Source organism: Numenius arquata, chromosome 2 (assembly GCF_964106895.1).
Source record: "Numenius arquata chromosome 2, bNumArq3.hap1.1, whole genome shotgun sequence".
Classification (NCBI taxonomy): Eukaryota; Metazoa; Chordata; class Aves; order Charadriiformes; family Scolopacidae; genus Numenius; species Numenius arquata.
In genome coordinates this window covers 28,081,810-28,107,558 of record NC_133577.1, presented here as the reverse complement: position 1 = coordinate 28,107,558, position 25,749 = coordinate 28,081,810, and the positions used below count along the sequence as shown (strand labels likewise).

The following is a 25,749-nucleotide window of genomic DNA, read 5'->3' as shown; positions in this document are numbered from 1 at the left end:
TGTAAGAGCTCTTTTTTTGTCAAATTTGTGATCACAAATAATTGCATGGAATTAATCACTTATATTGTCACTTGGAAATCAAGAGTAAAAGTGCTAATATCTGGAAGCTGGAGAGACAGAGCATATGTGTTATCTACTGAGAAAGATAATATGCACTGGGAAGAGAAAAGATCTGTGAGGTACTAGTGTTAGAAGAAGAATTAGAATTAAACCTAAATGAGAGGATTTAAAAATAGGATAAAACCAAAGAAGTGAGAAAACACAGTCAAATGCTTGAAACAGAAGCATCAGAAAACAAAAGGATGAAAGAAAAACTGGATATAGATAATCAGATAGAAAAGTTGTATTTGTCAGAATGATATATAAAGGATCTTCACATTTTGAAAAAAATTGAAGTGAGGAGGATCTAAAATATCCAAAATTTGCTGATCCAAAATATCAGCAGATCTAAATGGCTAATGGAGAAATCCCAGTCTTGAGGCATATACTTATACTCAATCCCAATCATGAGACATATATATATGCTTAGCTTTACCTCACACAAGTAACAGCACTGATTTCAGCAGTAAGCTCCAACAATGTAAATCACACTTCTCCCTCTCTTACTCCCCCAGTTTCAGCAGATGCAGCCACAGTAAAGACTGGGAAAAAAAAAGCAGAAATCAAATGCAATTTCCAACTTGGATAAAACATCAGACTTAACGTTAAAAGTACTGAAAGAAAATTCTTCTATTTTATCTTTACAAATGTGGTTCCAAATATACCTAAAGGGCAGAAAGGAGAAAATTAACATATGGTTATCCATTTTTAAATGCTTTTATTTTAAAATATAGGCTATTAGGATTTTAAGAGATGTTGGTGCCCTGCAACAAGCAACTTTATTGCTAATTAAAATACCGTGTTTCATAAATTTCCTTTTCTTAATTCTAAGGAATTTTCTCATTTTTGTTATTCTCTAGAATTAACAAAATCTCTGATGCGATTCCAGGAGAAGCAGTAATAAATCAGTTTAATAAACTTGACCAGAGAAGCAAAGTAAACTTCAAATTTCAACAAAACTGCTTAAAGTCCAGAATACGCTCTGGAAGAGCACAGTGTTTACCACTGGTATTTATTTGATGCTTTTTTAAACTTTGCCTTATTCAAATCCATCTGGATATCCCCCAAGAAATCACCCTGTAGCATCCCAGCATAAGGCTGCTGACAGCCCACCCTTGTTCAGGCAGGCAAGGCAGGATCCTCGCTGCTCCACCAGCCCTTCTGCTTCAGCCCATGCAGGGTGGGCTGCTCCATCTCTTGTGCTTCGTGTTTGCTCTTCCCGCCCCTCTGCCTGCAAGCCACAGCCTCCCTGTAAGGCCAAGACTTTTTTCCAACCTTGGCTCAAGAAGTATCTGTGGCCTCCAGGTGCTTGTTCCCCAGCAGACTGGGCCCAAGGTGCTACCAGCTGTGGGTGATGAGTGACCATCCCTTGGCTCCTGAAGGGTTCCGGTTAGCTGTCGTGCAAAGTGCTCTGTCCCGGGCTCCACAAGTGCAAGTTTCCACTGTGGTCCCCATCACACCACTAACTGTTTGCAGAGCGGGGAGGAAGAGGAAGGCATGAGTGAAGGAGAAGTATTTTCACCCTTACACAAGTTTTGCTGCTGAGTATCCAAATTGGCTGCTGTGGATTTGTTACTTGTTCATAGCAGTGAAAGTGAAAAGTGACTCAGCATCTATGTTCATTCACTTCCCTCCCAGGCTCTCCGTTTGGGGGTTATCTGGGGTAGCATTCTCCAAAGCAGCCCTTGTTCACTTGGAAGCAGTCGGAGATCTTCAACTCATTTCATGTGGGCTGCCGCAAGCTGCGATCCACTGCCAGCGCAGGTCAGGTTCAATACAGACATCTCAATGTTCCAGCAAAGTGAAGTACTGCATCATTATGATGAAATATTTCAAGTATATGAAAGCATTTGAAATACATAGAAAAGGGGGAGAGAATATAGGGAAAGCTATAAACCAGTAAACGAGAAGTGCAAAGGAACAAAAGGAAATATTACCAGAAATCTTTTCTCATAAGTGTGCTTCAAATAAACAGTGGAACTAAAGCTTGCTTCTGATTTATTGCTGGTTGCTAAAGCATGGCATTAGGTACAAACTTTCATATTGTCAAGCCTAAGAACTTGGACGGGGATTGCTAGAGTTAGTTACTATGGAGTTAAAAAAAAATGTTGGCTTTTGTGATGAGACCAGCTTCAGAGAAGAAATAGAGGATAAAGGAAAAAAGCTGGTTTTAAGCATTCATTTAAAGCTTTGCCATCTGAATGGTCCGCATTCATTTCCTTTAAAGCTGATCAGTTATAACATTATTTTCTCACGTAATTGCTTCTGTTTCAAGTGGTTTGTGGGTTTTTTTTACTTCTAATAGCCTTTTGTGTGTCAGTATACTAGAATTTCACAGTGCTATCCATAACTAGAGTAGCTGAGCCTTTCCCATATGGAATATACTGGGGATAAAAAAAAACTTTCTAGATATTGTGGACAATCTGATTCTTCTCTGTTTTGAAGGTGTGAGATTTGTACTTGGAGTGCACATCTTTTTTTTTCATTCCTTTTTAATGATGCTTTCGGTTTTAAGGTCTTGAGTTTGTAAATGATAGACAAGCACACTATTGTCACTTAGTGACCAGCTTTTATTTTATTTCAGAAACGCTGCCCTGGATATGATAATAGGATTGTTAAAACAGTTCCTTGTTATGACTGGGATGCTGTGCTCACCTTGTTTCTTGCTCGTTTTAATTTTTGCTGTTGGAGACCTCTGATTTTGCTGGTAAGTGGAACAGGAGGGAGCAGCAGAAACAAGTTCAGATGCCTCATCTCATAGAGGAACTGCCAGGCAGTTCTGTTTTCTTTTGTATGAAAAAGCACTCATAAAATCCAGAATCTCATTGAGGCCCTGACCCTGTGATGAACTCAGCAGAGTCACAGGGGTCCTGGGACATAAGAAAAGCTATAGGTCAGAGAGCCTTGGATTGCAAATAGTGATAACTCAGGGTGCTGTACAAAACAGGTTGGCCTGATGTTATTTAAAAAGATGGTTTGCTTTGTTTGCTGACAGAAAATTTTAGCTAGACAGTTTAGGAGCTTATTGACTCTTGGATTAGCTACCTTAACAACAGTAAACCGCTAGAAAACTTTTGACACACCCCCACACACCCCCCCGGTTCTGCTGGCACTGTTCCTTTAAAGCAGCGTGACCTGATGGGATACCTGGCTGTGGTTTATAATACCTGCTGGAAGGGCTGGCTGCCTTCTGGCAAGGGTGCGCTCCTGGGAGTCTCCTTAGGCTATGGATGTGGAACAACAAGGTTAAGTGACAGCGCTTTTCTTCTGATGCTTATTGTCAAGTAATTGTTCTCAGAGTTCGCAGGGGGCTTACCGAGTTTTTGGATGCTTTCTAGGAAATTACCTGTAGCCATTTGGTAGCAGTTACTTTATTGTCTTGCCAGAAGAGTTTCTGTTGCTGCTAAGTCTGTCATATGAAATGATGCTGGTTTTCCTCATCATGAAAATAAAGAAAGGCTGAGCAGATTTGCTCCAGCGGAGTGGTTTAAAGAGAAGCTTATGATAAATTGGCTTTCTTTCCAGGGAGCTGAGGTAAACTTAATTGGATAAAATACAGTTTCTTAAAAAAAAAAAAAAACAAAAAAACAAACCCCCAAAAAAACATAGCTAACCAAATCTCTGACTTCATTTCTTTAGCCTGCTTTTCTGTATTTCTGGATTTAAAGATGGTATAGTTTACTGTCTTAAAGTTAAGTGTCACTGATGCTTGTGCTGTGGTTTGCTAGCGCCTGGTTGGGTTTTGTGTAGCTCTCCGAGCCCATACATGTGTGGTGGGAGGTGAGAGCGCAGAAAGGAAAAGGCTCCGTTTCCTTCTCTCACCGGCTGCATGGAAAGCTTTTCCTTTTCCTTTCTGTGCTGATGTATTCTGAGGCCTAACAGAAAATTAGCTAGACTTTGGAATGCTGCTTCCAAAGCTAAGAGTGAAGAGATCTGAGACCGAGACTATGGGGAAAAGGCAGTTCTGCACTTTCCAAGTTACTTTCTGATGCTTTGGTGTCTTCTGGAGCTACCTTAGCGGACCTCAGGATTTTGTAACAACAGGCTTGCAGGATTGCCAGAGCAGTGCCTAGACAGAGAAAGCTCCCTGACACCTAGCTGCTGTTTTGGTTTGTTTGTTGTTTTTTTTTCTCTCTTTTTAATGTACTGGACATGTTTCCTATGTAAAAAGCAGTGCTGGAGAGAAGTTTGAGGTGCTGCCTTCTGTCTGCATGTAGTTCTCCTGAGGCTGTAGAACTTAAAAATGAATAAACCAGCAGCTTCAGGAAGGAAAAAATAAGCATCCTATTGCTGGGATATGTGTATTTGTGAATGCTCTGGGCTTCAGCTGCATGGCATGCCCTCATTACAAAAATGGCCATCTTGAAAGCATGCTAACATGGATTAATGAATATTCAAAAATAGTTTGCTTACTCAGCTTTGCCCATTACAGATTTATGGTATGTGGTTAGACCATGGCAGTGCCTTTTGTTAGTATACAATATTCTCTTAAATTGTAGGGGGTTTACGTGGGTTTGTTTAGCAAGGCCTTCCCAATCTGTAGAAGCTGTTCTTTGTGAACTGGGGAGAGGGAACAGAGGAGATAGCCTACGAGTTGGCAGCACTCTGGTGCCACAAAAGGTGTGTGGCTGCTCCCCTCTTTTGACAGCAGCATCTCAAGAGGAGAAGGAGAAAGGAGTATTGAAGAGGCTTAAAAAGTAAAATGATAACAGGAGGGTACTGTGTGTATTACAGAGGGTGCAAAGCCTCAGAACAGGAGAGAAAGACAACCTAAGAAGGTGGTCATCTGGACATTAAGGGGGCAGGGAGGGGCAGCGTTGTTTGGGTTTCTTTGGGTTTTTTGTTTGGGTTTTCTGCTTGTTCAGGTTGAACAGAAAAGTTGCATTAGGCAATAGCTGGTCTGTTGGTTGCCAGTTGTGAATTGTCTTGCCACCCACACGTCTTGCATCTCTTCTGAGACCAATTGGTTTTATTTGCATATATTGACCATAGGTTTCTTCTGGTATGTGAGCAGGAAGGCACACTGGAGCTGATACTCAACTTTAAAACCTACTTATAATTGTCTTAATAGTCCCTTAGAGAGATTAATTGATACTTTCTTGAAATGGTTGTTTCACATTGTCTTCTCATGGGAAAACAATATTTTTTGGAAGCTGATTTACAATGCTCCCTCCTCTTTCACGAACTGACCACTATTCAGAGGGGTTTAGTCTATCTAATTTTCCTGAGTTCACAGCTCTAATCTAGTAAATGTGTATATGTGACAGATAACAAGAAAAAATTCAAGAAACCGCAGATGTCTCATTTCCAGAACTGAATACCTTCTTATGAACTAGTTCATAGGTAACACTTGATAAGTGTCTGGTCGGTAAACTTCTGAATGACTGAATAAAGCCAAAATGAATCCTGGTTTTAATGATGGAGGATGCAGCCTGTTTTCCAAGGCCAGGCTTGGAAGCTGTGTGAGTCTTTGGATGCTCTGAATTGAGAAACTGTATCTCAGAAACTCATGGCCTTAGGTTTTAGCTGTTTTAAGCAAGGAAAAGTTCTTCTTGAAAAAGGGAAAAGGGGGATTCTTGTCATTATGGGCTCAGTGGGTTTGTGCCCTTTAAATGGTAACAAACATGGTTTGTGGCTGATTTGTGGTATCCCAGTGTAGCTTTGGCAGCCCTTCCTTCTGCTTGGTGGGATTGCTGAAGTACTTCATCCAGCACAGGAAAAGCAAAATAGCCTTAGGATCTTAAAAAGGACTTGTGTACTGACCTTTGACTGACAACACACCTGGGGGCCCAAAGGGTACTATGGGGAATGCTATGCAGAAGGGTAATAAGAGGAAGATGCTACCGAAGAGAAACTGGCTAACCAAGCTGGTGCCAGAAACCTGAATTTCAGTCCCTTGAATGCTGTTAGCTGTACTTGTAATCAGGCAGTAACTATCCTTAGGTCCGAAACCATCCTTAGGGCCTAACTGATCTAGTTCCTGTGCAAATAATAGGCCTTATTATGGTAAATGACCGCCTTGTTTCTGAGATTAATTGGACCTCATTTGATATTAAAATATGGAGAGATTATAGATAGTACAAGGCAAGATCAGTCTAGTTCAGCATCCTGACTCTGATAGTGAGCAATAGTGAATGTCAGGGAAAGAGCGGAGCACAGGGCAAGTGTAGTGGTATTTCTCCGAAACTCCCAACCTCCTTGCATAGTCTCTACAGATAAAGCCTATCTACAGAGATATATAGATAGGGGGTTCTTTGGGCTAAGAAACCATCAGAATAGACCCTTTGTCATGCAACCTCACTTGTTACAAATTAGCACTTTAAAAATGCCTGGAAATTTCTGTCTGGCTTTAATAATGATTAATGAGGATTTCATGAGGAGAGATGAAAAGGGAGAAAGAAAAAGACTCACTCCACATGCTCCTTGCTATCATAAAAGGCACTTCAAGAGTATTTCAAGAATGACATTTGCTTTTAAAGTAATGGTGTGTTGAATATGGAGCTCTGAAGGCAATATTAATTGAGGGTAGATGGGTTGAGGACATACAGAAGAGACCAGGAGCCTATTGTGATGGTCAGATGTAGGGTAAAGCATGAGAAGAGTAGCCAGAACAGGACAAACAAGGCTGTAAGAGAGCAGAACTAGGAAAAGATAAATGCCAGGGTCCTCCTGCAACACAGAAGGTGAACAGAAAGGTTCAAAGCCCAGGTGGGATGGGACTCCCGGGGCTATCCAGTCCCCTCCTGAAAGCCTTTGTCACCGCTCTTGGCAAACAGGAGGAGGACAGCGATTTTGAAGGACTAAGGGTGAACAATGGAAAGAACATTAGAGATGAGGAGAGCAAACTAAAGGAGCGTAAACAAAAGTGAGGGAAACCAGAGTAACTGATCTGTTGAGTGCCAAGTCCCAGAGGGAGGATCCCAAATTACTTTTGAGAGGGGAGACTGATTTGGAGAGCAAAAACATTCTCTTAAGTTAGAAAGTAACACAGTTAGGAGGAAAATGTTGTATGATGGATAAATAAAGTGCATAGAATTGCATCTGTTATGTCTGGGTAGATTGGGTAGATGTGACTTTCCATTTAAATGGAAAGGAAGATTATTAATATATTTTTGAGACCAAAGAAAGGGCAATTTTAATGGAGGAGTACTTGGGGTCATCAGCAATGATGTTTTATTTTTTATATAACCATGATTATCATACAAGTAGCAGCTTTTCAAATTAAAACTGAAATGCTTTCCTCTAGCACTGTCTTGTTTCACAAGTTTGCATTACCAAATGCTCATTTTTATGATATAGCTGGTGTCTGTCTGCATGACCTAGGAAAAGCTGAGCTGAAGGATCTACTATCTGAATTAAGAGTGTACAGCAATGAGGAGAGCATATCTCTTTTAACTTATTTTTTCCCCTTCAAAGTATGAATAGGGAAGAGGCAAAACTCCTGAAACATAGGACTCAAAGAGGACAGGGGAGCATCTTAAAGAGTTTTTTCCCAGAGGCAAATGCGTAAGAAATATGTATTTAACTTAAACAGCAAAAAAACATAATTCTTTTTTTTTTTTTTTAACACTGAGAGGCTGTCATTAAGGTCACGTTCTATCAGTTGTGTGTATTTTATGTACTTAGCTTTATAAGAAACGCTGTTCTTACCACAACTAAATCACCTGATATTTGAAAATAACTGGGATTTCTCACTTTTATAATAATGGGTAATGGCAAACTGTAGTCTGAAAGCACAGTCCTACTGCACTTGGAATATTTGTTTGGTAGTGTAATTGAGTGATTAGATAGTACCCTTACTACTATAGTATGAATTAATCTCCTTTTAAAAATAAAAAAAAGTTCAGCCTTCTAAGTGGTTTAATAAAGAGATAGCCTTAGCAACTTAAAAAAAAAAAAAAATCTCAGGTTCATTGTGTTCAATTTCCAGGGGGGGAGGGGGAGAAGATTCTTACTTTATGTACTTGTGTCTTTACATACAGGCTTGAATGTTTTAGGGTAAGTAATCTCTTGATATGCCTCAGTGCTGTTGGGTGTATTGTTTCTCCATGGTAACAGGAGTATAAAGCAGTATGAGTATGTTACTGAAGTAGGCAGACATGACATTGCTTAGGAGCGGGGTTACTGTGAGGGTGATGAAGCACTGGAACAGGTTGCCTAGGGAAGTTGTGGATGTCCCATCCCTGGAAGCGTTTAAGGCCAGGCTGGATGGGGCTTTGAGCAACCTGCTCTAGTGGAGGTGTCCCTGCCTATGGCAGGGGGGTTGGAACTCAATGATCTTTAAGGTCCCTTCCAACTCTAACCATTCAGTGATTCTATGACTGTAGCTCTAGGGTGATTCTGGATGAGGGCATTTTCTAACAAAGAGGTGCTGTGAGGGCGTGCAGATGTGCCGATTTAAGGTAAGGCTTAGGGGATCTGAAACTGGCCTAAAAGAATTTATCAATCTATAAAGTTGGCGGTGGTGAGAGGGATTGTCAGATGATTAGGTCGATGAAGCCCTTCCAAAAACATGGGCTCAGCATGTGATGAGGCCTGTACCAAATCAAGGGTTCTGTCTGAGGTTCAGACAAGAAGAATTAATGATGTATCTTCTTGTTAAAATTTTTATATTTAAAACTCAAAAAAGAACATGGAGGTTGGACAGATGGATGACATCTAAATTAATGCAGAACTGTCTGTAGGCTTCAGGAAGTCATCTTGCAATATTAACTAGGTGGACCCTGTTTACTTTTGTCCCCACCTTGGCAGAACAGTTGATATCGAGTGCCTCAGCAGATGAGCCAAGATGGCTCTTTTGTGAAGAAATAGACAAAGGTAATGACTTATATCAGTGCAGCTTGATCACACACTGACCTGTCCCTAGCACTGATGCACTTTTGTCCTTTTCCTCCCCTGTTGAGATGACTCTGACCTACTAGACTGAGATACAATCTACTGACTTGCATTTCTAGTAAGGGAAAGGTTCTGACAACCTTTTTCTCATCTGTACATATTGCATGAGGGAGCACTCCCTGTCTCTGTTCCAACAAGCCGTTGTGCAGTGATGGGTTGAGCTAACCTTGCTGGCTGAGTCATGTTTCCTCCAAATGGATCCAGCCTGACCGAGGACACAGCAGTGTGTGTCTGTATGTGCTTAAAAGAGCCCTTTCCTTGTGCAGTTGAAATGGGGTGACTTCCTCATCTCTCCTCCCTTTCTCTCGGTGCAGGTAAATGTGATTTGTTCTGGTCCAGAAGGCCACGCGACCTGTACCAACAGAAAGCTGTTTCATGCCAAACACACCTTCTCTTCCGTAGAACTTCATACTGATATTCTATTTGTTTCACTGGCCTTTTATTTTTTTTTTCTGCAAGTGAAAATTAGCTTTTAATCCAGGCTCCCTAAGGGAGCAGCAGATCAGTGCTGCCTTTCTGTTCATGTGAAATGCGCTCTGCTGCTTGTTTTCAAGTAACTTTTGACCAAATTGGAAGAATTCAACCACTGTGCAAGTCAGTGGCTGAGGAGAGAACCTAAAGTAATGCTGTGCAGAGGGGGGAAAAGAGGGGAAAACTGAGCAGTTATGGTTAGCTGATCAGCTCTGTGCTGAGCTCCAGCCTAGTGCTTCTTGTCCGGTGGAGAGTTAATGCACTTGAAAAAACCTTTGTTAGCGCTGTGGCTTTGTTAGCCCTGGCCTGGTCTAGTTAAAGATCAGGTCTATTCGTGCCTCTTGCTGCTGCAGCTGGTGGGGAAAGAAGAAAAAAAAAAAAAAAACACCACGGTATATAGCTCTACTTTTGTCCTTATGTAACTGTGTTAACAAGGTTGTATCGGGCTAACTATTTCGAGTGGCGGTGTTCATTTCGAACCCTTCAGGAAATAAACCGTGTGAGCTAGGCCCGAGCAGGGAGTGAGGGAAGGAGCTGCCAGGCTGCAGCCTGGACACAGGGCCGGGCCGGGGAGCCTGTGTAGTTGGGCCAGGACCTTTATTCGTGCTTATTCCACGTCAGAAGGCCGGAGGGAGGCCCACCCGGGTTGCACGGCGACTGAAAGGATTACTTTGCTGAAGGGGGTGTATCGGTGAGGGGACAACGGCGGTGCTTCCTGCTGCCGCCTGCCCAACATGGCGCGGGTACGGCCGCTGCGGGTGCGGAGCGTGGCGTTCCGGCAGGCAGAGCCGCTTTCTTCCCCTCCCCTCACCCCCGGCCCCGCGGTGAGGCCGCACCGAAGCGGCCGGCGCCCCAACGCGTGTGAGCGGGGTCCGCTGCGCTCGAGCGGGTATTTACGGTACGGCCGCGCGCGGGCGGCCGTTACGGTAGCGGGGGGGGGGGAGAGGGAAAGGAGGGACTACGTGCGCGGGGGCGGGGCGGGCGGTGCTGCGTGCTCGGCCCCGCGAGGCGCGTCTCCCTCGCGAGCTCGGTGAAAGGATTTGGCGCCAGGCGGGTCCGCTCTGCAGCTGCCGCAGCCGCACGCACCAGCCGCGCCACCCGCCCACCGCCGCCCGACGGGGCCTCCTCGACCCACAGCCGCCGCCCGCACCAGTCCGGAGCCGCCCGCCCGCTCGCCGCCCAGGGACCGAGCCGCCGCCGCCATGAGCTGCTCGCCCGTGAACGTAAAGAAGCTGAAGGTGTCGGAGCTGAAGGAGGAGCTGAAAAAGCGGCGCCTCTCCGACAAGGGCCTCAAGGCCGAGCTCATGGAGCGGCTCCAGGCCGCGCTAGACCAGGAAGAGGCTGGCGGGGGAGGCCCCGCCAGCAGCGCAGTTGAGCCTGGCAACGGCAGCATGGAGGGGGAGGCGGCCGAGAGCGGCGGGGGCGCCTCGCAGCTCCACGAAGGGGGAGGCCCCGACCAGGCCGCGGCCTCCATGGGGGAGGACGACGACGAGGAAGGGCTGGAGGCCGCCGATGGCGACGCCATGGAGCTCGGCGAGGAGAACGGCGAGCGGGCGGGGGCCGGGGGCGGCCCCATGGAAGAGGAGGCGGGCGGCGAGGAGGAGGAAGAGGAGGAGGAGGACGATGAGAACGGAGACGACCAGGGTTTCCAAGAGGGGGAGGACGAGCTCGCCGACGAGGAGGAGGCCGCGGCCGGCGATGCCAACGGGCACGGGGAGCAGCAGCCGCCGCAGCCCCAGCCCCAGCAGCCCCCGCCGCTCCTCCAGCCGCGCGGTGCCGCCGCCAAGGAAGCCCCCGGCAAAAGCGCTGGCGGCGCCTCGGGGCCCCCGGCGGCGGCCCCCTCCGGCCCGGCGGGCCCCGCCAAGCAGCAGCAGCAGAAGAAAGCGGAAAGCGGCGGCGGCCGCCCTGGGGCTCAGGCCGCCGGGGGTGAGTGTGCGCGGCGGGAAGGGTGTGTGTGTGGGGGGTGTGTGTGTGTTAATCCCCCCCCCCGGGAACCCCCGTCGCGGGGGGGTGGGGGAAGGCAACGGCCAGGAGGGCGGTTTCCGGGGCGCGCGCGGGAGCGGGCGCGACGGCGCCTCCCCCGCGGGGGGGGGGGGGGGTGGAGGTGGTGGATAGTGGGGGGGGGAGGGGGGGTTTCCACTGGCGTTCACCCCCGCGCGGGACTGCACCGCGTGCTCCCCGCCGCGGGGGGGGGGGGGGGGGGAGGGGGAGGCCTAGTGTCCGGTGAGGGGCCGTTGCGCGGGACCGGTGGAGAAGGAGGCGAAGCGGGGAGGCGGGGGTGGGGGAGGTGCGGGGAAGGGGCCGCGAGGCGGGGGGGAGGGGCGGCGGCGGAGGGGCCGCTGGGGCGCGCTGTATTGTGTCGAGGAGCGCTGGGCGGCGTGACGTCACTTCCGGCCTGGGCGCCGCACGGGGATGGCGCTGGGAAGGCCTGGTAGAATGGAGGGGCGGGAGGGAGGAGGCGGAATCCCTTCCCTGCAGGCAGCCGGGCGGCCCCGCGCGGGGCTGCCGACCGGGCCACCGCGCCCGGGCCGCCGGGAGGAGGCGCAGTCGTGCGGATCGCGCGGTGTCCTTGCGAGCGGCCGGGAATGTCCTGCTTGGGGGGAGCGTGCGGGGCTGCCGTCGCGGGAAGGATTTTTTTTGTTCGATGCTTTTTTTTTTTTGCCCGATTTTGGTGGTGGTGTTTTTTTTTTTTTTTTCCACCGCTTGGGAACGGTCTCGCTCTTGGCAGGGGTGGGATCTTAACATCGAGGAATGTATCGGCCGCTGGCTGCTTCTGTTGCGGATCGGAGACGATTTAGCAGACGAGTTTTGAGTCTTCTGAGGAAATTCAAGATTTTTTTTTTTTTTTTTTTTAATCTTAGTACAAAGTAAAGTTCTTCGGGGCACTGTTGCTTTTCTTGTGTTGTAGGTTCTTACAGTTTCCAAAGTTGGAACCCTCGTATAGGATTTCATTCCCGATTAGAGAGTTATTGTGTAATTAAAATAAATCTGTTAATTCTATTACAGGAGATGCTAAAACGGAACAAAAACCCGGTGAGAAAAAGAGGGGAGTGAAGAGACCACGTGAAGACCATGGCCGTGGATATTTTGAATACATTGAGGAGAATAAGTACAGCAGGTAAATAAACTAGACGCTGGGCAGCATTCTGTGAATGAAAAGTAAAGTACAGAAATGCTTATTTTAACAATGTGAAAATGCATGTGGCTTTATTATCTCTTGGTTTTGTTCAGGGCCAAGTCCCCTCAACCACCTGTTGAAGAAGAAGATGAACATTTTGACGACACAGTGGTTTGTCTTGATACTTGTGAGTAAACATGCTTTCTTTTACTCTGGAAAGATACGGTGTTATGCTTTTAATGCTAAAACCACACTTTCTGAAATGTGAGATGAATGCATTTGTTGACTTACATTACCAAGTAACTAAAAAAAAAATAGGAAGTGTTTCCACCCGCTTTCCGCATACAAAAGAACGGAAAGATATATGGGTCTTTATATTAGCAATAATCGGCTTAGTTTTCCCATGAAGTCTGTGATATCATACAGTTTTCTGAAGAAATCTTAACCTAAGTACTAATCTAGTATGGAAACTAAGCTGGCTAAGTGTAGAGTGAGCATAGTACACCCTTGAAACAGCTTGAGAAACTAATTAGGTAGCACATGAGTTTTTTCCCTCAGAAAGTTTTGAGAGTCAATAGTGTAGGTGGTTACAGTAGTATAATTCATGAAGTGAGCTTCTTGCATAATTTGCTGCGGCCCTGTTCATATACCAACCAGTGGAGTACTTCTTCATGCCTTCTGATAAATTTAACCCAAAAAATCAGGTAAGGCCTCTTGAAAAATGACCTACTCGTACAACCTGGGAGTTTGGGGGGAAGTGATTTGTGTTAATGGGGTGGCAGAGAATTGGTTGGAAAGGCAAAGAAATTGACGAGTACCTGCAAAGAGTGGGTGTTTTTTTGAGGCAGATTATAAGCATTACTATTATTGTGGTGTACCATGGCTGGGACAAACCTGATGTTTGTATTCTTGAGGGTAAGTAAGTGTAAGAGCTTAGTGCAGTATTAAAAAAACTTGAATAAGCAATGCTTGAACTTGTTGGATTCTTAAAGTGCCATGAAAGGAAAGCTTAAGTTTTGGCATTATCTGGCATATTTGCTAGTAGTTCCAGGTGTCTTTTTCCTGAGAAACGTTTTGAAATGGAAGTTTTAGTTTACAGCCACGTAAATTGCTGAATGTGCCATCCTTGACATCTTGGTAACTAAATCTCAAGTTTCTATCTGCTAACCTGGTGAGTAGCCACCTTTTGTGGGAGCTTCCAATTTTCCCAGTAACTGGGCAGTAACTACTTCTATTATTATTTCTGATAGAAAGTTTTGTTACTTGACAGACTTTGTTATTTAAAGTGCCGACAGGCTGCTTGGAGATCAGAATCAAACACAGCTTTAAGGCTGAATTGTGTAACAACTTGGCACTCTCTTTTCTGGACCATAATGATCCAGACATATAAGAGGTTTAGCACTCTTAAGTGCTTTTTATTACTTGTGTCTTACAAGGAAGCTGTAACTTCAAATTTTGTTCTTATTTGTCGTTCTAAAAGTTCTCATCTGTTGTTCTAAAAGTAACCTACACAGGTGGGTTTCTTCTACATGATTTTGTCTGGTTTTCATACAACAAATAGAAGTACTAAAGAGAAAACACTTGGATTACAAATATTGTAATTGCAACTCTATGCAAACAAAACAAGATCTCATGCATGAGAGTTACCAGTAGTACAGTAGCATGAAGACTTTATACCAGTGCAGAAGAACTCACTGTTGCTCACTTTGCTCCTTTCTTGTAACCATCAAATAGGTTTGGAGTTTCTTCTATGGATTCCTTGCTCTGGGGAATTCAAGTGCTATATCCTGCAACTCATGTTACCATTTGCATTGTCTTTTTGAAACCTACTAGAAGATTAATTTGAAACTTCATGGTGATGCGGCTCTGAAGATGTCTGTAAAACAAAGGTTCCACTTAAGTTCTTAAAACGATAGGTGAATTTGTAGTGCAGATCGTGTTACTTAGGTGAAGTAGGTTCTCTTACCACTGCATTCTGCACGCTTAACCTATGTGCATTTGACTTAACTGACTTTATTTTAATTGGCTTAATCTAATTGGACTTGCTAAATGAGTATATTAACCAAAGACAGTGCTACTTTCGGTACTTAAACAAAAATACTTGTGTTCCTGTTTACTTATTAGCTGCCCTTAGGTTTTGGTATGAGGGGTGAGAAGACTTCAAAAAAAAAAGGTATCTAGCAAGTAACGCAGAGAGCACAATGCGGATTCCTTGTCTCGATATTGATGGAAATACCTTGGGTAACCGACAAAAATGGTTCAAATAGATGAGATGAAATTCAGATTTTTAAACAGATGGAAAAAATAGAGGGAGTTTGCTGACAAGTGAAGGTGGCACCTTGAAAATTATTCTTGTTAGCTAGCTTTCCCTGGTTGGTCTTGAAAATCACCTTGGAAGGCTGAAATTGCCTTTAATGCATAAAATTGGACAACTGCACTTTATTTTGTAATAAGAGTAAACAGAATGATTTTTATGTTAACAGATAACTGTGACCTGCATTTTAAAATCTCAAGAGACCGGTTTAGTGCTTCCTCTCTGACCATGGAAAGCTTTGCTTTCCTTTGGGCTGGAGGGAGAGCCTCTTACGGTGTTTCTAAAGGCAAAGTCTGCTTTGAGATGAAGGTGAGTTTAAACTGGTGTTCTATGGGAGACTGTTTTGCATGCTTAAATTTAATATTGTTTATACTTGCCAAGTTTTATTTTGTACTTAGTTGAAACTAATACAGGTGAACAGAACTTTGAGAAGGCCTTCTCTTATGAGCCTGTGAAATGGTTCTTGGTAAAAGATGACTCAATTAGCAAAACTGCTTCCTCTTTTATGAAAATTGTCATTTAACAAAAAAAAAAAAAAAAGACAGCTTGGATTTGCCCAGAATGTGTAACTTCTGATCTCAGTTTTGAAACAAGAATTTTATTTGGCACCTCATACATAACTCTTGAAGAATTTTGATACTTGCTAGTCAGAGTTTTACTTGTACTGTCTGAAGAAAAGACAAGCTTTTTTACAGAAAGCTTGGCTGTTTTTTTTAAAAAGGCATATGAATTATCCCAAGAGGCCTTTTCTCTCTTCCTGCTTAGTCTTTGACTTTGACCTGCTCAAAGCAGTGATTTGGGCTACATGACCTCCAGAGGTCCTTTCCAACCTGAGTAATTCTGACTTGTGTACACAGTAAATGTATTTAGCAGGTACTTGAATTTTGAGAGCAAGAATTCTCCTAAAGAGTAAGAATAGCAAAGGGCAATCAGCCTTGCAATAAACGGATTTCTCTCACTTGCTAATGGAAGCATAAGAGGAGGCACAAATCTTAATTATTATTTTTTTTCCTACTTAGTGATCATAAAGGCTTCCTTATGTGTCATGTGCCTGTGTATATAAATGCTTACTCTGTTCTCTTCCTCTAGTACTTTCAAATCTAACCACTACCACGAGGAGTGGGTAGTGATCCCATTCTCCATGCTCTTGCATGGAGTGATTTCTGTTGGTGTCTATAACTTCGAAGGCCAATGGAGTGAAGTTGATTATCAGTATTTATTGCCCTGTTCACTTTCAAATCAGTTTCATCTTGGTCACCTGACTCAAATAGTTGTGGAAACTGGTAGGATACTAATCAGTTTTTCACTTCAGTTTTAAGAAGTTTGTAAAGGCAATTAGAAAATAGCTGGTTGCCTACAGATTCCAGTGCATTTAGGTGAGTTTTTTTGAATCTGGTTATGTTGTTTGGAAGCTGGCAACCTTTTGAGAGAGACTGATATGACTAAGTGCTTTGAAGGTATATGGTATCTTGCATCTTCATTGCTCAGTCAGGAGATACAATTGTTTAGTGATTGCCTTGAGATTTCACATACTTCATGTTTTATTTTCAGACTTAGACTTAATAAAAATGTTACCTTTGTGTTTCTGTCTTGTTAGTGTCTAATAAACACTACATATCTTTTAATGAATAATTTAAAAAATAGGTTACAGAAAAGATTCCTGTTAAACACCTGTACACAAAAGACATAGACATACATGAAGTGCGAGTTGGCTGGTCACTGAACACAAGTGGAATGTTGCTTGGTAAGACTTAAACATTTGATTACTTTTGTATTATTTATTGTGTACATGGTGGAAGTTTTAAGTAATTTTTTTCTTAAGCAGATGGGAAAAGCTTAGCAGTTGTAGTTCATGTGTTCTGAAAAGTGGTCTTAACTTGAATTGTTCACTGGTTGCAGTGTGAGAAAGTTTATTATTGGAACTAAATAAAGCCATTAAGTATTCAGGCCTATAAGGATTACATGATTTGAGAATTAATTCTTCCGGTGGTCAGGCATGGGTTGTGGAGAACATTCTTGAAGACCTGACAAGATTAAGGATTTTTCCTTTTCATGTGTCATAAATGGGAAGAGGGTTTTTTGCTTTTTTTTTAATTTTTTTTAAAGGTTGAGGCCTGGTATAAGATTTAACCAGTGAAGAAAAATTCCTGGATAACTACATTACCAATTTTTTTTGGCTTGGGAGAATTTCTGAAAGTAGCTAGGAAGAAAGAAGTACAACTTCATTAGATATATGGGAACCGATCATAATGGTATTTATAACTAATAACTGCTGCTGAAACACATTTTTGAGGGAAATGTATATTAACTGATATGTTCTGACATCAGCAGCAGCTTTCTAGTTAAGTACCTAAGTTCTACCTGAGTCCTTGTGTTTGACGCTTCCTGTTAGCTTGTTCCTTGCAGCTTCATCTTCAGCTGTCACATAGGCTGAATGTCTGCTAAACTCCCTTTAAAATGGGGAGGGGTAAGTGCTACTGGAGACTAAATTCAGAAAGCCTTTCTGACTAACTATGCCGCAGGTATATCGGTGCATAATCAGGTCTTCAGAGTTTAAAAATACTTGATCATGTCTTTATCTGGCAGTTCAGATTTGTGTCAACATGAATCTGGAACCAGCAGCATAAGGCTCTTAAACCTGGACTGGAGGAAGCACTGCTGTTCCATCTCAAGTGAGAGTATTCTTGAATAATACAGGAATGCGCTGTAGCTGTTTGGGGGTCATAGCTTGTTTGGCATTAATAAGAACCTTCCAAACAGCAGCTTACTTAAGTTTCTGTAAAGTGATTGTATTTCTAAAAGGCTAGATGAAAGTGCCTATTGTTAAGTTTAAATTATTTCTTCAGGTGAAGAAGAATTTTCTTATGGTTACTCTCTAAAAGGAATAAAGACATGCAATTGTGAGACTGAAGACTTTGGTGAGAAGTTTGATGAAAATGATGTGATTGGATGTTTTGCTGTAAGTTTTCATTTATATTTTCTTTTGAGGAAAAACATCCTTGAGTTTTTAGAGTGCGTTCGTGTGGGAAGCAGTAAACCAAATACAGAAAAACTGGGAGCAAAACAAGTTGTTTAACATAGGAAGGAGGTAGAAATAGCAGTTATTATCAACAGTAACTGCTGTCAACGTAAGATTTCATATTCACAGATAAATGTCTTTAAAGCCTTTAAAAAAAAAAAGATCGTATCTTAAATGAGATGGTCAATGCAAGTAACTTAATTTAAGAGAAAACTTATAAATGGTTCCTTTATAATAGAATAGTGTTACAGAAGTTGAATGAATAGAGCCAATATAGTGAAATGACTTCATACAACCTAATAGAGCGAGGTGAGTAACTTTATCCAAACTAATGCTTTGTTTGAAAACCAGAATTTTGATGGTGATGAAGTGGAACTCTCATATTCAAAGAATGGACAAGAGCTTGGTGTTGCATTCAAAATAAGTAAGGAAGTTCTTGATGGGCGGCCACTCTTCCCACATGTTCTCTGCCATAACTGTGCAGTTGAGTTCAACTTTGGTCAGAAGGAGGAACCTTACTTTCCTGTCCCTGAAGAGTATACCTTCATCCAGAAGGTCCCTCTGGAGGATAGGGTCCGAGGACCAAAGGGACCTGAGCAAAAGAAAGATTGTGAGGTAAGTTTCTTGTTGATAATCTCAAAGTTGTTCAGGTAGATAAACAGAAGTGGTGCCGTTACACAACTCTCTGACCTTTTTGTTTGGGGGCTTTAATATTTGATATCCCATGACTTTTAAACCCACCTGACATCCACATGCCCCTCACTCAGTTTCCATTAGGCTTACTGGTCTAAGTTGCATATTAAAGAGAATCTTTGAACTAGTATCTCAAGTATAGAATCTGTTGTCATAGGTGGTGATGATGATTGGCTTGCCCGGAGCTGGCAAGACTACATGGGTTACCAAACATGCAGCAGCAAATCCTGGGAAATACAACATTCTTGGGACAAATACTATTATGGACAAAATGATGGTAAGTGATAATATTACATTTTATCTGTTGATACGTTAAAGACTTGCTGTAAATCCAAGGTCTTCGGCTGCTATGGGATTCTCTTATATCAAAGAAATCTAAGAAACTGACTACTGGTTCGCTAGTGACTGTTAAAGATTTTTATCTTGCTGAGCTGCTGCTGCCAGTACGTGGCACAGCAGGATTTTGAAGCTTTTTGGGGTACTATATGTAAGAAATAGTCAGCAACAGTTGACTATTTAAGTATTTCTATTTCTCTTTATATCACTGTCCTCAGAATAGAACATTTAGTTTTTAATTAGTAGTGTGATGAGTATACCTTGGATTCAGCTGTATTGATTCACCTAGATTCTCTGTTCATGAAGCTCTGTGTCTTACGGTGGCTTTGGGAATGTCGGTTATGAGTTTGTAGCCATGGCCTTGAATTGAACAATGGTTGAAGTGAGGTGAAAAGCATTTAGCAAATAAAAATACCAGCCACGTGTATTTGGGCTACTTTAACTCTGGGAAATCTCTCTGTAGGTTGCAGGTTTTAAGCGGCAGATGGCAGACACTGGAAAACTTAACACACTGTTGCAGAGAGCTCCACAGTGTCTTGGAAAGTTCATTGAGATTGCAGCTCGTAAGAAGCGGAATTTCATTTTGGATCAGGTAGAAGCTTCAGTGAAAAATCATTAAGGAAATTTGTTATAGGCTGTAGCGTAGTAATTAAATGGGATTAATGTTACATTGTAATAGCAGTTGTTTCGCTTACTGACTTACTAGTCATTCAGGGGACACAAAGTTGAGATATTACTACAAATGCTTGTCTGAACTTCTCTGGATTTATGGGATGTGGGAGGAATAGTATTTTAACACGTGGATATGAGCTCGTAACTTTGCATTATGCAGCATCTTTATGTCCAGTTATTTGTAAACTTCATTGCAAGCTCTTGTAGAGGTGAAGTCTATACACCATAAGTTGACTTCCTTAACTCTTACAATGACAGCTACGTGTAGTAAGTTACTGCATTTTTTTCAGACAAATGTGTCTGCAGCTGCGCAGAGGAGAAAAATGTGCCTGTTTGCAGGCTTCCAGCGCAAAGCAGTTGTTGTTTGCCCAAAAGATGAAGACTACAAGCAAAGAACACAAAAGAAGGCAGAGGTGGAGGGAAAAGATCTTCCAGAGCATGCAGTTCTCAAAATGAAAGGCATGGAACATAATCCTATACTGTGTTTTAGGATGCTGAGTATCTGTTTAAAGGATTAAGTAAACGTGAAGTCTAAAAATCACTTTATCTTAAACAGTTGTACTTATACAAAACTGGAAGACTATTGTAACTTATAGGACAACACTATATTGTGTTCCCTCTGCTGCAGTCCTTAACACTACTCAGTTATGCTGATATGCTTCATGCAGATGCACAAAGCTGTCTTGGCATAAAGTGCCCTATATAAGTAACGTATTTGGCAGAAACTGGTATTCTGAGTGGAGGCTTATAAAAGAAAAAAAGATCTAGGCAGAATGTTTTCAAGGTTTGGAACAGTCCTGGCAACTCCATGAAGACCTGTTTATTTCCTTTATCACTGTTACATTTCTTAAATGCTCAAATTATGTAATTTTGTCCCGATGCTGAGGGAATGCAGGGGGTGGGAGGAAGAATGGGAGAAAGGTGGTTAAATTACGGCTTTGATTGTAGCTGAATGTAGATGCTGAATACTCAGTGTTTTTGCAATTATAGGGAACTTCACACTGCCAGAGGTAGCAGAGTGTTTTGATGAAATAATCTATGTAGAGTTGCAAAAAGAAGAAGCTCAGAAGCTTTTGGAACAATATAAAGAAGAAAGTAAGAAATCTCTTCCACCGGAAAAGAAACAAAACACTGGCTCAAAGAAGAACAAGAAGAGCAATAAAAATCAATTTAATAGGGGTCAGAGAGGTCGTGGAGGATTCAACATGCGGGGCAACTTCAGAGGAGGAGGTGAGCCTAGACATAAGCCTGTAAATTTTGGAGGCTGCTGCTGCTGGAGGAAGGGCAAAAGCTTGTAGTACTTGCATTGCAGTTATTCTGTAGTGGGAATCTTGATTTTGGCTTCTGTAAGTTTAATGCATTAATGCAAAGTTAATTGTCCAACTTCAAAAATGAGGATTGCCAAAATCCTGGATTATACTCTTCATGTGGTTTGAGGCAGAGTTTTAAGGTTTTTATGTTACGTGTGGTGTTCACTTGTATACCAGACTGTATTTAGGGTGTAGTGTATGGTTAAGTGACTCTCTTTCACTATGACCAGATGACTTCACCTTTTGCATTGAAAGTTTTGCACTGAATTTGGATATCTTCTTTCTCTACCATGATTATTTTGAGCAATAAATCTTCAAGTAAGAAAAACTTCAGACCGAACAATTACTTGATTGAAGTAACTCTCTCCCTGCAGTCCCTGGAAATCGTGGTGGATACAACAGGAGGGGAGGCAACATGCCTCAGCGAGGTGGTGGAGGTGGCGGAGGTGGCGGTGGCAGCAGCGGTGCAATTGGCTACCCATATCCTCGTGGCCCTGTCTTTCCAAGCAGAGGTGGCTACTCAAACAGAGGAAACTATAACAGAGGTGGAATGCCCAACAGGGGAAACTACAACCAGGTGATGCTTTTGGGGGGATTTATCAGTTGAACAACAGTACTTTGGATAATGTTTGAGAAGTTTGGTGGTTGTCAATACCCACAGGCTTGGTTGTGGTACTACACTAATCCCACACTAAAAGCCTTAGGTTTGTAGTTTAGTGTATGTGCCCAGGGCTCTGAATGTTGTGTAAGAAGTTCTGCTGCTGATGTGGGAGTTTCATATGAACATTTTTAGGGCATGTGTGTGAAGGCTTGTGTTTGATTTTTTTGGTTTTATGTTGTGGTTTTTTTTTTTTGTTTCCTCCATGTAGTATTAACCGTTGTTTGGCCTTAGGGTCAAGGTGTATCTTTACCAAGCATTTAAGGAACTTTCTGGAAATAGCTCTGGGGAGAGTCTTTGTTTCGGTATCTGGTATCGAACACAACTAGTAAAGACATGCTAGCCTAGGTCTTAACTGATGGAATATCAGTGGAAGTATTTGAAAACATAATTTGGATTACTGAAGAGCCAGCAGATGGAGCCCAAGCTAGTAAACATGGCTCAGGTTTGTCTAATACTGACAAACAGGGAAAATGCAATATTTTATCTACTAGTATCAATGTCCCTTTTTTGTACTGTAGCTTTTATTTGAAGTTTTGTGGACCAGCTCTTCTATTTCCAGTTATATGACCCATATCCTTTTGTCTGATCAGATAACACATCCTTGCAGCAGCTACAGCCTTTCCTAACTAAAAATAGGCAAGCTCTTGTATTTTTAGTTGTCCCGGTGCAGTTTAGCAGCTGGAAATAGGGTGAGTCAAAACTGGATTAGCCAGGTTTCCAGACCACTGGGAACAGTTTGAGCAGGCTTGTTAACTCAGAGGTTCTTGCCCCATGTTTAAGAAGCAGGTGCTTGGAGGGAGCTTTTGGTATTCTAGTGTCTTGCAGCAAGGTTTTTTGTTTGCTTTTTTAACTGAAGCCTGATACCTTGTATTTGTAAAATTCTGTATGGTGTGTGATGTTTTGGTGGTAATGGAAACATCAGTATTAGTACACCTGAAAAATCTGTATAGATAAAGTAGTTGAAGACTCTTGTCCTCTTGCAGAACTTCAGAGGAAGGGGAAATAATCGTGGCTACAAAAACCAATCTCAGGGCTACAACCAGTGGCAGCAGGGTGTAAGTATTAATAACTACCTTTTCACTGTTAACTTGAATGTTTCAAAATGCTGTTGGAAATAATTTAATGTATAATCAAAACTGGATAGTAAAATCTTTTAATGCTGGGCAATACCACTATAAATAATTTTATGTGCAAAACTTAATCTGGCTTGATGTATCAAATACCAGCTCTGGCTTATCGGTCTTGATGGTATGCAGTTTTTGGCTTCACGTTACTACTGTGAAGTGAACTTAAGTGCCTTAAGTTGTTAAGGAACTTGCTGCTATTTGGAAGGATTTAAATCTTAAGTTCTAGGATAACTAGATGTTTATTAAACACTTTTTCTGTAAGAAATGTAACCATTATGTGATTACAGATTAAAACTAACTATTTATCCATTTGTTGCAGCAATTCTGGGGTCAGAAGCCATGGAGTCAGCATTATCACCAAGGATATTATTGAATACCCAAATAAATGAACTGATACATATTTCTCCAAAACCTTCACAAGAAGTCGACTGTTTTCTTTAGTAGGCTAACTTTTTAAACATTCCACAAGAGGAAGTGCCTGCGGGTTCCTTTTTTAGAAGCTTTGTGGGTTGATTATTTTCTTTTCTTTTTTTGTACATTTTTAATTGCAGTTTTAAAGTGATTCGTAAGAGAACCTCAGCATTGTGCACGATAAGAGAATGTGTCAGTATTTCAGGGTTCTACATTTTATCTGTAAAATGTGACTTTTTTTTTACCACAACAAAAGTAAAACGTTGCTTTGTACCTGGTGTCTTTTTATTAAAGAATTTTCTCCTTTTTCCCCATCCCCCAATTTCTAAGAAACAGTCGTGAGTCATGTCACAATATGATAGAAATGTTAGCAACCGGATTCGTCCAGAGGCTCCTTGGTAGCCCTCGTGAATACCATGAGATCATGTAAAGCTCCATATTACACTCCATCCTCTCTATGAGGCTTCTGGGTGGGGAGGGGAGGAGGGGGAGGTGAAAGTTTCTGGCAATAACTAAGATTTTTTTTGTAACATTTGGAACTCAATAAGATGTTGGGGGCAAAGAGGAAACCTGGGGCTAAATAGTGAAGGTGGAGTGTATGCAGAAGCTCTTTAAGTTGTAAAACTTGGTTGCATTATTTGTGGAGGCTCAAACTTGTGAAGGTACAACACCATAATTTCTTTTCCATTTGTTCTGCATTTTGATTCTGAAAAGAAGCTGGCTTTGCCCATTTCTTATTAAACAAAACTTGTTGTAAATCCAGTTGTCTAATGGGATCTATATGAAGTTAGCTGTGTGTCTGTATAACTTTTTCCCCACAAAATACTGTATACCTAGTGTGCTTGTAGTAGTTACTCCACCATTTTGTAAGCTAATGAAACTGTGAGTCACCCATTTTATATCTAATTTTTAATCATGTCAATTCTCAAATGGGTGTATCTCCTTAGCCTGCTGATTCCTTTTCTCTTTAAAGAAAGTAGGTGGAGAAATTTAACTCTAGACGTTTGTTTGCAATAAAATAAATTCATTTTACTTCTTGTTTTGGGATTGTCGCCATCAAGGTCTAAAATCCCTGTAAGGCTATAAAGAGGAAGAGAATGTACGGAAGCAATGATGTTGGACAGTTTTAAACTCATTACTGTGTACATGCTGAAATACTTGTGTTTCTTTAAAAATCTAAACTGGTGGTTGCGCTGTTAGACATTTATCACGTGTATAGTCTCACAATTTAACATGGTTATATGTATAGGGCAAAAGTCTTTTTGAGTTGAGCTTGCATCATGTAAATCCACTTAACTATTTATTGTAAAATAGACATTAGGGAAGGAGCAGGGGAAGAAACTGTAGAGGGAATAGGACAGGGGGAGGGTTGTCATGGAGAATGAATCCTGGAGTTGAACAGAGAGCTTCAATTTGTTTTAGCTGCTATTTTGTTCCGATTTATGCTTCTGTAAAATTGTAGTGGCAATGTTAGCTAATAGTTTCCTCGTGGCATTTTAATGCCGTAGGTCGGGGGGGGACATAACCGTCCTAAGTCAGGCTGGTGGCACACATGTGGAGACACGTGTCACTGCCAGCTTGTGGTGGGGTGCAGACCAGCAGGGGCTTCCCAGCGGCAGCCTGGGCCCAGAGGCGGTGCAGCCAGTGTGCTTGGAACTCTTCTCAAATGTTAGTCGGTTTCTAATAGTCTTCAGAAGTAAAGATAAAGTTGTGTTGCTCTTCTAGCCTTTATAGCAGATGACATTGCGTATTGATATTAAACATTAACAGCACCACCTCCTTGTTAATACTGCTTTAAATCATCCCTTTACTTTGAGAAAAATGTAAATTGTCTTTAAAGAAACACTATTTAATGAACTAGAAATACGGGGATCTAACCCCACATCTGTTTTGCTGAAATGGAATTTTCTTTAGACTTGCAAAAGAAACTTAGTGTAATTAAAGTCCATCTCCCTTCTCCCCTCCTCACAAGAACTAACACTTTGTATGGAGTGCTGATCCTTTGCTTATTTTGGTACTCTATAAAATTATATAGTCTTCAACTGAAATATAAGAGCCTACACTTACTATGTGGTTGTAAAGCTTTTATTTTAATTTAAAAGTCTGGGATATTTCATTTTCAATTCTTCAGTGTATGGTGGTTAAAAAAAAAAAAAGCTACACATGAGAGGAAGTGGTTGAACTGTCTTGAACTCGGAAGAGGAGTGTTTGTTTCTACTAAAAGTACTCCTATAGATTCAGCAATGTATGTGCTGCCTGTGTTCATGAAGGCTTCCACATAAGCACCCCTGAGGCCTATGGTACATTTAAATACTGCCCCGCTCTATCACCGCAGAGCAGAGACCAGCACTTGCGTGAGGCTGGATGTCCATCCAGCCCGGGTCTGCCCCCGCCTCAGCTCTGGTTATTGTTAGAGAAGGGGCGTGTTCTGCCATCTGACAACAGCTTGTCTAGAAAAGCCATTACCTAGAGAATCACTAATAGTAAAACACTTAGATTTGCGGTTCGTGTTCAAAAAAAAGGCAGTAGAAAACAGCTGGTGGCCGCGGGAAGGTGAGGGAAGCAGGGCTGCCTGTTGCCGCAGGGAGGGCTGAGCCATCTGTCGCGCCGAGTAACTTCTCCC

The 25,749-nt window shown here is 42.4% G+C and overlaps 1 protein-coding gene across 2 annotated transcripts; it reads left to right on the top strand.

The window, feature by feature from the left end:
* The first annotated feature begins 10,667 nt into the window (after positions 1-10,667).
* On the top strand, positions 10,668-24,900 carry HNRNPU (heterogeneous nuclear ribonucleoprotein U). Of its 2 annotated transcripts, none has more exons than XM_074168817.1 (14): positions 10,668-11,391; positions 12,475-12,583; positions 12,697-12,770; positions 15,067-15,206; positions 16,542-16,641; positions 17,744-17,856; positions 18,268-18,531; positions 18,767-18,886; positions 19,409-19,537; positions 19,908-20,076; positions 20,608-20,847; positions 21,302-21,504; positions 22,572-22,643; positions 23,035-24,900. In XM_074168817.1, exons 1-14 carry the CDS (start codon positions 10,668-10,670, stop codon positions 23,086-23,088), a joined length of 2,511 nt encoding a protein of 836 aa, XP_074024918.1. In that variant the 3' UTR covers positions 23,089-24,900. The 2 variants fall into 2 exon arrangements, with proteins under 2 accessions (XP_074024918.1, XP_074024917.1); XM_074168816.1 differs by having other exon boundaries at positions 12,472-12,583.
* Positions 24,901-25,749: the final 849 nt, after the last annotated feature.

Excerpts from the sequence above, each read along its gene's own strand:
- HNRNPU (XM_074168816.1), top strand. The coding sequence starts at position 10,668 with ATGAGCTGCTCGCCCGTGAACGTAAAGAAGCTGAAGGTGTCGGAGCTG. Across the intron at positions 20,077-20,607 it reads TGCAGTTCTCAAAATGAAAG|GGAACTTCACACTGCCAGAG; the intron begins GCATGGAACATA and ends TTGCAATTATAG. Across the intron at positions 21,505-22,571 it reads ACAGGGGAAACTACAACCAG|AACTTCAGAGGAAGGGGAAA; the intron begins GTGATGCTTTTG and ends GTCCTCTTGCAG.